We start from the raw sequence: 11,515 nt of genomic DNA, 5'->3' as shown, positions 1-11,515 counted from the left end.
ACCGAATGGTTTACATTTATTGAACGTAGAATATGATCCGGATGAATTAAGACGCTGTACGATATTGGAGCAGGAGGAGAAATTACAATCGGAAGAGCAAATGCAGGAACTACAGTGTGAAGAGCAAAAACAAGGACTGCAGTTAAAAGAATAAAAGGTGAAAAACATGTTTAAAAAACTGTGAATTGCACTGATTAAAAAATATTCTATGTATAAAATAAAATCAATTTTATCATGTTGTAGCGTAACGTACCTGATCTCTTTTTGTTTGATGACCTCTCTGATGCAGATGTTATTTAAAGAAATATTAATTTTTGCATAATGGATTTACGAGATCTTATCGCAAAAAAGAGATTGTCATTAAAATCATGTAAGACAGTGATAACAGATCCACTTGGCAATAAATATGAAGTTGAACATGGCCAAGTAAAGAAACTGGAAAAAAGTTTGCCGTTCGTAGTAGATGAAAAACCTGATTTGCATGTCGCTGATATAATACCAGGATTGTATCTCAGCTCCCAAGATCCAGCGGTTTGCAATGATATATTAAAAAAATATGAAATACGACATATTTTGAGTATAGGTGTCGATATTTCTGAGAAATATGTCGACATTCAGTATCACACGTGTGACTTGTTAGATTTGCCGGAATCGAATATATTACCATCGATAAAAAAATGTGTCGATATCATACGTACGAGTCTGAAAGAAAATATTCTTGTGCATTGTAACGCTGGCGTCTCTCGTTCTGCTAGTATTGTTATCGCTTATTTAATGATTGTTATGAAGTTGTCATACGATGAGGCTTATGATACAGTGAAAAGGGCGAGAAGTTGTATTAAGCCTAATGATGGATTCGTGAAACAACTACGTAGTATTGAGAACACAACCTTTGCTTACGAATTATAGTATGTCGATATATTTCAAACCGTGACAATTTTTAAGACTGCTTGTACTGTGTCGATAAATAATTTATTAGCCATCCGGAAATCAATTAAATTATTATTGACAATATTTACCGACACCTCTGCCTAATTTTGGCATATATCTTATAATTAGGAACAAATTTATTATGTATATATATATATTTGCAATTTTACTTAATTTCTGAGAGTGGAAGAGGAAAAAGGATGTTTGTACTAGAAATGGATAAATAGATCAATGAATGTAGTATATTGTTACAATATAATCCATGTGTTATAACGTTATTTACTTATATGTGTACAGAGAATATTGTTTCATGTAATTACAATATATTTTATTATAACTCATTAGAAAATTATATTCATGCACAGCATCTATGAAATTCTTAGCCAAAACTAAGCATATTAAAATTTACTAATTCTGGCTTTTCCTTATATTTACCATGCACTGGAGATGACACATAGGTCGCCGTACCAAGTAGATTTATAAAAATTACTGTAAATCTAAAAAATATAAGTGAATTTCTGTATACATGATAATCCTATCATTTCATTCACATAATAGTAGTGTATCAATGTACCGACATTGGTACCTATTACCTCTTTCTCTCTTCTATTACATATTACATATTGTATAGAATAATTATTATCAATATCCATATATGTGTTTACATGTGATGTGTATATATACAGGCTGTCCTAAAATTACCAGATGATACTTTTTATAGACAGATAAAATATATCGTTCAATATTTTATTTATCGAAAATAGCGAAGCATTGGTAATTTCAAAATGAATCGTTAAAACTTGATTTGTCGCAAATTTTAGACATTCAAAGTGATGCTATAAAAGAATCTCAATTCGTAACTATTAGCTGCTAAGCAATATTTAATATTGAGTGAGTGAATCTTCTCCAAGAGTATCATCCAGTAATTTTCAGATACCCCGGATAAATACAATATTTGTATATATTGTATTTTTTTATTTATATGTATAATCTATTATTCACATTCCTCCAACAATTGAAATGAGCTGTCTCGAAGAAAATAGACAAGGCACTTGAACTGAATATCCTTTTCTTAGCTAGTTGGCCTCATAAATAGTAGAATGCAAAGACTTGCACATCAAACGGTGTACAAAATGGTAAAGTAGAAGAAATAAATAAAGCCGGCTATCGAAAGGAATTCGTGTATCGTTCACTACTCATAACGTTATTTAACAAATTTAATTTGACCATTCTCTGCAGAGTGCCAATTTCACGTATGTATATCTTAATGAGTAAGCGGCGCGGGATCAAGGCCTTCTAAATATCGTGTTCCTTGAACATACAACATTGATATATTGCTTACGATGATTAAAAATAGCACAATTCATATTTTGATGTTACAGATACAAGAAAATGATCTCTATTTACTGAGAACAATTCAAACGCGACGAATGGCATAAAACACATTTTCCTGTTTCTATAGATCATCAAAAATTTCATTCACGAAGATTATATCGATTTTAATCTCCGATAGGAAATCTCTTGTTTAGATCTTACAGTTATTGATAAGTATGCGTTCAAAGCATCATTCAGACAAATCTCTCATTTACGTCGTAAATCACGGAGACGTAAGTTGAGTTTGTAGTAACGAATGTAATAAAAAATTGCATAATCCCTAGGGAACAAACTTTTTCTTAGAAAGCCTCTACGTTTCCTCTTTTTTGATTCGTGAAAATTTTACAATACAAATTTCAACAATTGTGATGTAGTTTTAGAAACCACTTCACTTAAGTGGCACAAAACAACGAGAAAATGTGATGTATGTACAAAAAAGATATAAATAAATTAACAAAATTATTATGCTAAGGTCAACGAAAAACGTATGGCTGTTAGCAACCTATACGCGGTACAAAGATTATCAGTGAAAATAATATAATACACGAATAAATCGGCCAGATTTTACAAGAAAGGACTAATGTACACAAAAATGGGTTCTTTTTCTTTATCATAGAATACAAATTGTCTATGAATACAATTTGTATCTCTGTAGAATAGAAAATACAGAAGAACAATTGTTTTACTTGGCAATTTCTGTGGACTCGGTCCTTTCCCGCGAAATGCTGACCTGATTATTTCCCACGAAGCCACAGTCTTAAGTACAACATATCTGTACCTGGAAAGCATATCATTAAAAATAAAAGCCACGAGATTAAATCGTGCACGACGTACGTGTGTACATCCGTCTGGACCGAGTGACATGGCAACGGACTCAGGACAACATGCATTACAGTTACAGATACATAGGACATCGGTATTATGAATTGTAAATATAAACATCGTCGTCGAACGTTGTGTGTAGCAAACCAGTGTCAGAGTCCAATAGAATGGCCAGGTCGTATGCAGCAACAACGTCAGTAATGGAACAGGGAACCACCCAACACAAGTGCATATGCGTGTGTGACGTTTCGTGTAATTGTACGTATACGTGTGTGTATGTGTGTGTATCTGTGCATGTGTTGTGTAACATACGTTTGCTCATATGTTTTACATACCGTTTGTCAGAGGAAAGTTACCTTACATCATAAGCTTATTAGGTTCCATCAATTGTTTTTTTAGCGTGAATTTTTTTGGATTTACTTTTTAACGCTTAATTCCCCAAGGGCCGTCCGGAGCTGCAACGGGTACGTGAGAGTAACCGGCGAACTGTGGGAACTCTTCTACGCTGGCTGTGTTCGGTGCGCTCTGAGGCTGCTGCTGCTCCCATGGTCCTCCCTTCACGATGAAGCCGGTATCGTTCTCACTGCCACCGACGCTGCTACCGTCGTCGCGTTGAGGTGAGCGCAAACTTTCACGATATTCGTTCTCTATCACGTCTTGCATCTATCGTTATATGTACATATTATTTTTTTGTCAATTGCAATTGTACAATGATTTCTACTTACATCATGAATAATTTTTAACGGATGTTACTTACGTATTCCTCCTCTAAGTTCAATAGACGCTCCTTTGCATCACCTACGTTCTCTTCTGCTCCCACGATCGTTACAATATTAGGGTCGGCGTCGGTTTTTCTTGGAAACTTTATGTCGACTTTAAATTCATCCATTATCTTACGAATATTTCGACCCTTTGCACCAATCAAACGCGAATGGACTGCAGCGTTTATCTGCACTTCCTCTTTCTTCAAACCATTCTAAAGTGGATGGGACAAAAATTCATAAATTGTGATATTTTGTTTCAATAAGGACGGGATCCATTAAAAGAATATTCCTATGTTGATAGAAACAAACTCACCAATTCGTTGACGATTTTCATGATATCGTCTCGCGCACTGTACGCGTTCTTCTCATATCCCGTTATTGTAATAACATGTTCCTCGGGATCACCCTTGCGCGGGAAATTAATTTGAACGTCGTGATCACTACGTATTTTACTAATCACTGCTCCCTTTCGTCCAATAATTTTTGGATGATATTCCGGATCAACTTCAAGCTAATTAAATAAATTATTTATGTATTATATACATACTAGAACAACAAAAGCGCGCCCCATTGTTCTTCCACATTATATTAGAACATTAAAATATTATTTTGCGCACGCCAACTAACATTATTCTCTTCTTTTTAGTTTTCTATCATTTTTACTAAATTTCACTTTTGGTCACTATCACTATCATTTTCATTAATTCCATATCACGTTCCTTTTAAATAAATCTCAAAATCTGGTTTATTCAAAATTATTCTCTCTTATCCTGATAACCGCGAGTCGAAGAGAATCGACTCGCAACAAGATCGAAATCGAGTTTCGAGAGAGCCAATCGGCATCGCGGAAAAGCGACAACAATGAACTCGCAATGCCTTTTTTAGATAGGGATTAACGAGATAAAAAACATTTTAGTAGAAAATATTCGTCATTCTTTTTTAGAACATGTTAAACTTTAATTATTGAAATGAATTCATCATATAATGAACTTACTTTCAACTCGAAGGATTTTAATGCACGATCTTCTCGTTCGGCTTTCAGAGCCTCACATTTTTCAAGGATAGCTTCCTTGGCGCTTTGAACGCAGGATGGCGTTCCAGAAATCTAAGAAATAAAGAGATAAGTAAGTGGGACAAATTTTTATATCAACTCCAGTAGTCATTGCGCAACAAAAAATTACTTTGATATAATCCAGTTTTTCCTCCGCTGGAGAAAGCATGATGTGTACGTCATATGTATTCATTAATTCACGCACATCTTTACCTTTCTGCCCGATTATCGAGCGATGGAAATCAAACGGTACATCAACCTAAGTGCAAAGGAAAAAATCTCGTTTAAGACTGGTTTTATAACTAATTGTAATCGAAAACAGATCGAGACAAAAATATGTACTTGAATCGTAATAGGGACAAGATCGAGTAAAGCTTGCTTAGCAGCAGCAACGTTCTCAGGTTGTCCGGTAATACGAATTATATCGCAAGCTGGGATAGTTTCCCCACCTTCTCTATTTTCACCATTAACTTGTTCCGGTACTTTATGTTCATCTAGAATATGCACAATCGACGTTTTTATAGATTTGATAAAATTAATAGTTTAATTGGTGATTTAATTTACATATAAGAGAGAATAAAAACTGATACTAACCGTACACATCGCGGTCGGGGAATTTGATTTGCACGTCATACTCGGATGTTATGTTTTGCACTTTGCGACCCTTTGCACCCATCACCGTGCGATGGTGTTTTTGAGGTATTACACATTCCACTGTTACCATAGATTCCTGAGAAGAGAAGATGGTGAGTATGTTACGTACAAGTTTGAAGCATTCAAACGACAAACGTACCAATTCCTGAACGATTTCTCGCATTCGTTGTTTTGCCGCTTCTATGCATTCGTGCGAGCCCTTCAGACTAACGCGATCGCTATCGACGCCTGCCCGTGGAAATGAAATCTGCACACCGCCACATTCGTCGGCAATTCGGTGCAGTACACCGCCTCTTCGCGCTACGAAATGTCTGTGATGCTTAGGATCGATGCGAATTTCACCTTCGATAATATTATCCTGAAAGTGTACGAAGAAAGGTATCAGAGATAATTACATTTATACAAATACTTGCGCGGATTATTCGAAAATAATGCTCTGCGTACTATCTCTTTAATCGTAGCTTCTAAATCGGCTTTAGCTTTTTCAACCGCTTCTTTTTTGCCCAGAATCGTAATCACTTCCTTATCTTGATCTTCTTCCGTCGGGAACATAATTCGTGCACCTGTGGATTCTCTAATCTATAACACGAAAGAATTATTTAAAAATATACTTCTTAAATACCATCTGGAAAATACAATGTAGATACGTTGCGTGCACTCTACCTTCTTGATATTGGCACCATTCTTTCCAATAAGGAATTTATGATGTTGAACTTTGGCACGCACTTCAGCCGAGAAACTGGACAGTTGCTTTTCATTGCTTAGTTCTAAAAGCTGCGCTTTTGCTTTCTCTACATCGTCCTTTGGACCTCTGATACTGACCTGTGTGTGTGTGTGTACGTATTTGTCAATAACAGTTTCAAATTTGAGAAAATAATGATTATCTCTTTATTCGTTTACCTTATCGCTTTTACTTTCTGCTGTAGGGAATTTGATTGTGACGCCGCCACAATCTTCCATAATAGAATGTATCAGTTTACCTCCCGTGCCAATAAGAGAATTGTAAAACTTGGGTGGAATAGTGATCTCTTCAGTGACGATGTTAGCCTAGGATGATATTTTATATCAGACATTTCTTAATTAGTTGCGTTTATTGCATGCGTATTTGTGTAAATCATTAACAAATTACCAGTTCATTCTGAATCTTTTGTATCATTTCTTTAGCTTTTTCCACGTTTTCCTTTTTTCCGGTGATTGTTATAACATCACTCTTCTCTCCTTCTGCAGGCAAATCGATTTTTGTTTGGGTCTCTTCCCTAATCTGTATCATATAATTTATATATAAATAAAAAGTATTTAAAAAATGCGTTGTACAAAAAAAATCTGATACAAACCTTACGAATATTAACACCGCCTTTTCCAATAACAAACTTGTGAAACTGTTTAAAAATAGGTACTTCCAATACATGATTACTTTCGTTCAATTCTTTCACCAACTTCATTAGATGTTTATGGCACTTGTCAACGTCTTCTTTGGGTCCTCTGATCTTCACTATATCTCCTTTATCGCCTGAAAAATATTGATTAGCTGATAAGAAACGTAGACAACATTACAACTTTATTACAAATTCTTCATTACAATATTGCGAGGTATAACACAGAATGTAATAATAAATGTCGTTTACCTGGTCCAGGAATAGTAATTTGTACTTGATTAAATTTATCTCTAATCTCTTTGATATTATCTCCTTTATTACCAATTATGTTGCGATAGTATCTGTGATCTATAATCACATCCTTTTCTTTTTCATTTTCTAACTTCTTCACCATTTCCACGAGTTCCTATATTATTTACAAGATAAAAGCATTAATTTTTTTTGCACTTATTTAAAGAATGCTTGCTGCTAGGTAAAAATGTAATACATACCGTTTGAGCTTTTAATACCCCAGCAAAATTGCCCTCAATACGAATAACGTTACTGCCATCAGTTTCAGAGATACTAATCACTACACCCGTCCCTTCCTTGACACGGTTCACTTTAATAAAAACAGAATAAATTTAGACTAAACATCCTTTTCTCTGTTATATCTAGATTGGAAATAATTGCGTGTATTAAACTGCTTACCATTACAACCATTCTTCCCAATGATATGCTTGTAAAATCGTGGATCAACATTCAATTCTGTGAAAGTAAGTTTTGCTATAAGATCATTGGCCATAAGCTGTAACTCATTTTGCGCTTTCTCTACTTCTTCAGGTGGACCCTCTATCTTGATTTTATCTTCTTTTCCCGTAAACTCTACGTTCACTTTTGGCATTTCTTGGGTAATTTTCTTGATATTTACACCTTTGCGTCCAATAATGTATTTATGTATCCATACCGGAGCTTCCACCACAGCAGTGCGAACACTGTTTGCTTTCTCATACACCTTGTTAAGTGCTGTTCAAATAAACATATAGTAATTAATATTACCCAAAGATATAATGCTTGAAAAATATAATTAGTAACATTTAATTTTGAAGTCGCTTACCTTGACCAAGCTTCTCTTGTGATCCTCTAAGAGTTATGGTACCAGTTGCAGAATCAGGTGCAGGCATTTCTACGCTTACTCCAGTTGTTTGTAATATTTCTGCTATGGTGCTACCACGAGGGCCAATTACATACTTGTGTTGAGATTTGGGAACTTCTACAGACACCGTAGTACATCTCTTTTCCTGGATAAAAAATTTATAGATATTACATACGCTTGCTATTGAAATTAGAAAAAAATAGTTGTATTAACCTACCATGTCCTTGTAAATAATCTCAATCTTTTGCTTTGCAGCCAAGACTCCTTCCTTTTCGCCAGCTATAGTTATTTCATCCTGCTGCACCGATGCAGGAGGAATATTGATGCGAGCACCAGTTTCTGCCATCATAGCATTGAGATTTTCGTTGTATGCACCATATATAAATGGATGATATATTTTTGGCACATTTATTCTTTCAAAAGCTTTCCTAGACTGCAACATTTATGAACAAAATATTGTTGTAAGACATACGTGTATCAATGTAATTTATTGTTGAAATTATTTTTAAAAACTTACCTGTTCATCGGAAATAACTCTAATTTCGTGTTCGGCCTTTTCAATTCCTTCCTTTGTACCCGTAATTGTTATTATATCTGACTGATCTTGCACGCCAGGTACATTAATCTTCGTAGCAGTTTTCTGCTCTAGATCTTTCAGTCTCTGCCCTTGCTTTCCAAGAATCCAACGATGATGATCCTTGGGGATACTAATCTGCTTACTTGCCTGTAAAGAAATTAATAGTAGAAATTTACACTAATTTATTTTCGGATGCAAACGGTAATAAATAATGTTAATATTTAAAATATATTACACTTTATAAACAAAATTTGTACAAAATATAAATAGATGTCAAATAAGTTGTAGGTTTATACTACGTACACTATTTCTCTTATGTAGGAATACCTGAGTTTGAAAAGTTGTCAAGATGCGCCGTTTGGCTTCCAGAACCTGATTTTGCTTTCCAGTTATAAGAAACGTTAGGGACTGATCCTTGGATGACGCAATTTCAATAATAGTATTCGTTTCTTTCATGATAGTCTTACATGTACGAATAGATTCGCGTTCGCCAAATTTATCACTGTGATCAAACTTGCGTTCTTCCCCTGGTACGCGGAACATCTACATGGCGATAGAAAAACATGGGTAAAGGAATAAGTGCCTTTGAAGCAATTTTTTGGCACACAGTAAGATACAATTCTTGTAAATGTTTCCAACATTTCTTCGTAAAGAGCTACAGGTCCATGCGTATACTTTCAATTATTGTGTCAAGGAACAATTGTAAAATCCTGTAAATCAAACAGGAGTCTTGCGAAATGGATAAACTTTTACGGATCTTTACCTGTGTAATAGTAATACGACCAAGATGTAAGCTGTTGTTTATAGAAAATATGTTTAATTGTCCAGAGTTGGAACTAGATGATTCAGGGAGGACGGGGAATGTCTCATCGTAAGTAGGTGGCTCGTAGGCCGTTCCCTCTTCCATTACTGATTGCTGCTGCATTTCTCGGATGTCCTGTTTCGTGCCAAGTCCTTACAGTAGCACTACAATGCAAATCAAAGATATTCCATCTCTTTGGCATCTTTATAAACATATATATATATTGTGTATATACAAAATGCAATAATTAATATCTTTAATCGTTACTAAAAATCAATAATAAAATGTCGTTAATAGCACAAACATTGACAAATGCAACAAAGCTCGTACATATTCATATTTTAATGTACATATGTTATTTTACACGCATATGTGCACGCGAACAACATTTACACACATGGACGTACATTATGCGTGCAAATCGCGCGAGCGGCTGCACAAAAGTTAATTAATTTCATAAAAATGTTGGATTGTTATACGTGTCTCGCGCGGTGCTTGAAATTAGCCGTAACTTTGCGACGAGCGAGAAAGAGATTAATTATCATTGGCGCGACAAGTCGATAGTTGTATCGAAGATAAATTTTCTCCCGGATAACCCGAATAATCGCGAACGGATGGGTCCGAGCATTCTCGCCGAGGCCGATCGAATCGCGACGTGATTTCGCAATACCGTTTTTTTTTTACTTTTCGATTTTTTTCGGTGCAGAAAAGGTCTTCCGTACAGCGTGACGGCTCCGGACCGCCGCGGAGAGGGACGAGGCGCGCGCGTAACCGCCAAGATGACATTTTTTTCCCAAAGCCGACGGAATTGGGCGGCTCGGGGGAGCGTCGTGACCGGGGATCGACAAACAGATGCGGGCTAAGTGCACGTCAATGACCAATGGCTGAGACAGTGACCACCATATGGAATGGAGCGCGTTAACTTGACACGTCACGAGATCGCTAACCTCTCGCGTCGGGGCCAACATCTACACGTTGTCGCGACGAGAGAATATGGAAGAGCACGGAGGAAGGACGGGACAGGGCACTCGCGGCGCGGTAGCCGAGGGCGAGGGCGAGGGCTCGCGACGGCTGCCACGCGGTGCCGGGAAAGGAGGATAGGCAGGAAGGGAGGCACACGCACAGCACGGGGGACAGCGAGACAGACAATTTCAAGTTGCTACTTACTCTACCGTAATAAAGAAATCCGGCCAAGTAACAAACGCGTATTACGTAGCCAGCTTAACGGTGATTTGCCTGAAACAGTACAACGTCGGTTACGAGGAGCGAGCGCGACGTACCTCGGGCCACGAGATCTAATTAAATTAAACGTGGAGCGGAATTATCGCCCCATTACCACGAGACCCACGACTCTCCTTACCGGTAACGCAAAGTGAAATGAGACGGAGGACCTGAGGACGGCCGAAAGTCACCACCGCGATCCGGACAATACGATAGGCTTGCGTCACAACGGGCTACCAACTTCGCGCCCGGAAATTACCACCTCCTCGCCTTGGGTCTGTTCTCTTTTTTCGCTAAACTTTACACATAAAGGTCAGATTTCATGCTGACGCTCGAATCCAAACCTGGTCACGTGATAGATTTTTGAATTCCCGCGTCGAGTAAAAAAAGCTAAACGCAGTCCGCATCGCATACCGTGCGTTCTTTTAGGCATCGGATACAGCAGTTTTTGCAGTAATTCATTCTTTTAGCCCGACTGCGCAGTCGACTGCACCGCAGATTTCCGTCAGCCGGCAAATCCGATGCGCAGCGGTTGCCAAATCCGATGCCTAAAAGAACGCACCCATACAGAGCTGACATTTATAATATATCTATGTTTTAAATGTTATATGTATATTAAATCTACATGTATGTTTCAAACGCTTAAGTTCGATTCGCCCACACTTGACCGGAAATTTTTAATTTTTATTTGCAATTATTTGTATTTCGTCCAGGCATTTTTGCTTATCTGTTTACGGTGTAGAAGTTATGCATGAAAGCATTTCTTATACCTTAAGAGGATCCCGTAGCACGTCTACCGACATCTATGT

General features: G+C 36.9%; 3 protein-coding genes across 3 annotated transcripts in view; 2 read left to right on the top strand and 1 right to left on the bottom strand.

Annotated features, from left to right (window-relative positions):
- LOC105563465 (tRNA pseudouridine synthase-like 1) overlaps window positions 1-326 on the top strand; it is a 3,584-nt gene extending 3,258 nt beyond the window's left edge. Inside the window, exons 7-8 of the mRNA XM_012015079.1 lie at window positions 1-157; window positions 244-326. Coding sequence (XP_011870469.1) covers window positions 1-154 — 154 coding nt within the window. The 3' untranslated portion in view covers window positions 155-157; window positions 244-326. The remainder of the gene's footprint in view (window positions 158-243) is intronic.
- LOC105563466 (dual specificity protein phosphatase 19) lies at window positions 247-1,271 on the top strand. Its single transcript, XM_012015080.1, has one exon. The coding sequence runs from the start codon at window positions 322-324 to the stop codon at window positions 907-909; it is 588 nt and encodes a 195-aa protein (XP_011870470.1). The 5' UTR covers window positions 247-321; the 3' UTR covers window positions 910-1,271.
- LOC105563467 (vigilin) lies at window positions 1,192-10,917 on the bottom strand. Its single transcript, XM_012015081.1, has 23 exons — window positions 10,846-10,917; window positions 10,653-10,721; window positions 9,447-9,649; window positions 9,011-9,226; window positions 8,624-8,830; window positions 8,324-8,539; window positions 8,068-8,251; window positions 7,662-7,976; window positions 7,463-7,572; window positions 7,221-7,377; window positions 6,930-7,105; window positions 6,725-6,856; window positions 6,496-6,642; window positions 6,259-6,417; window positions 6,040-6,174; window positions 5,735-5,953; window positions 5,536-5,671; window positions 5,284-5,435; window positions 5,072-5,200; window positions 4,885-4,995; window positions 4,204-4,401; window positions 3,884-4,102; window positions 1,192-3,789 (listed from the first exon to the last, which is right to left on the bottom strand). The coding sequence occupies exons 3-23, from the start codon at window positions 9,606-9,608 to the stop codon at window positions 3,550-3,552; spliced, it is 3,720 nt and encodes a 1,239-aa protein (XP_011870471.1). The 5' UTR covers window positions 9,609-9,649; window positions 10,653-10,721; window positions 10,846-10,917; the 3' UTR covers window positions 1,192-3,549.
- Window positions 10,918-11,515: the final 598 nt, after the last annotated feature.

The sequence above is a fragment of the Vollenhovia emeryi genome, unplaced genomic scaffold (genome assembly GCF_000949405.1).
Source record: "Vollenhovia emeryi isolate VEMERY1.0 unplaced genomic scaffold, V.emery_V1.0 DF939175.1, whole genome shotgun sequence".
Lineage (NCBI taxonomy): Eukaryota > Metazoa > Arthropoda > Insecta > Hymenoptera > Formicidae > Vollenhovia > Vollenhovia emeryi.
The sequence above is the reverse complement of the archived record's forward strand: the minus strand, read 5'-3'. Positions and strand labels throughout refer to the sequence as shown.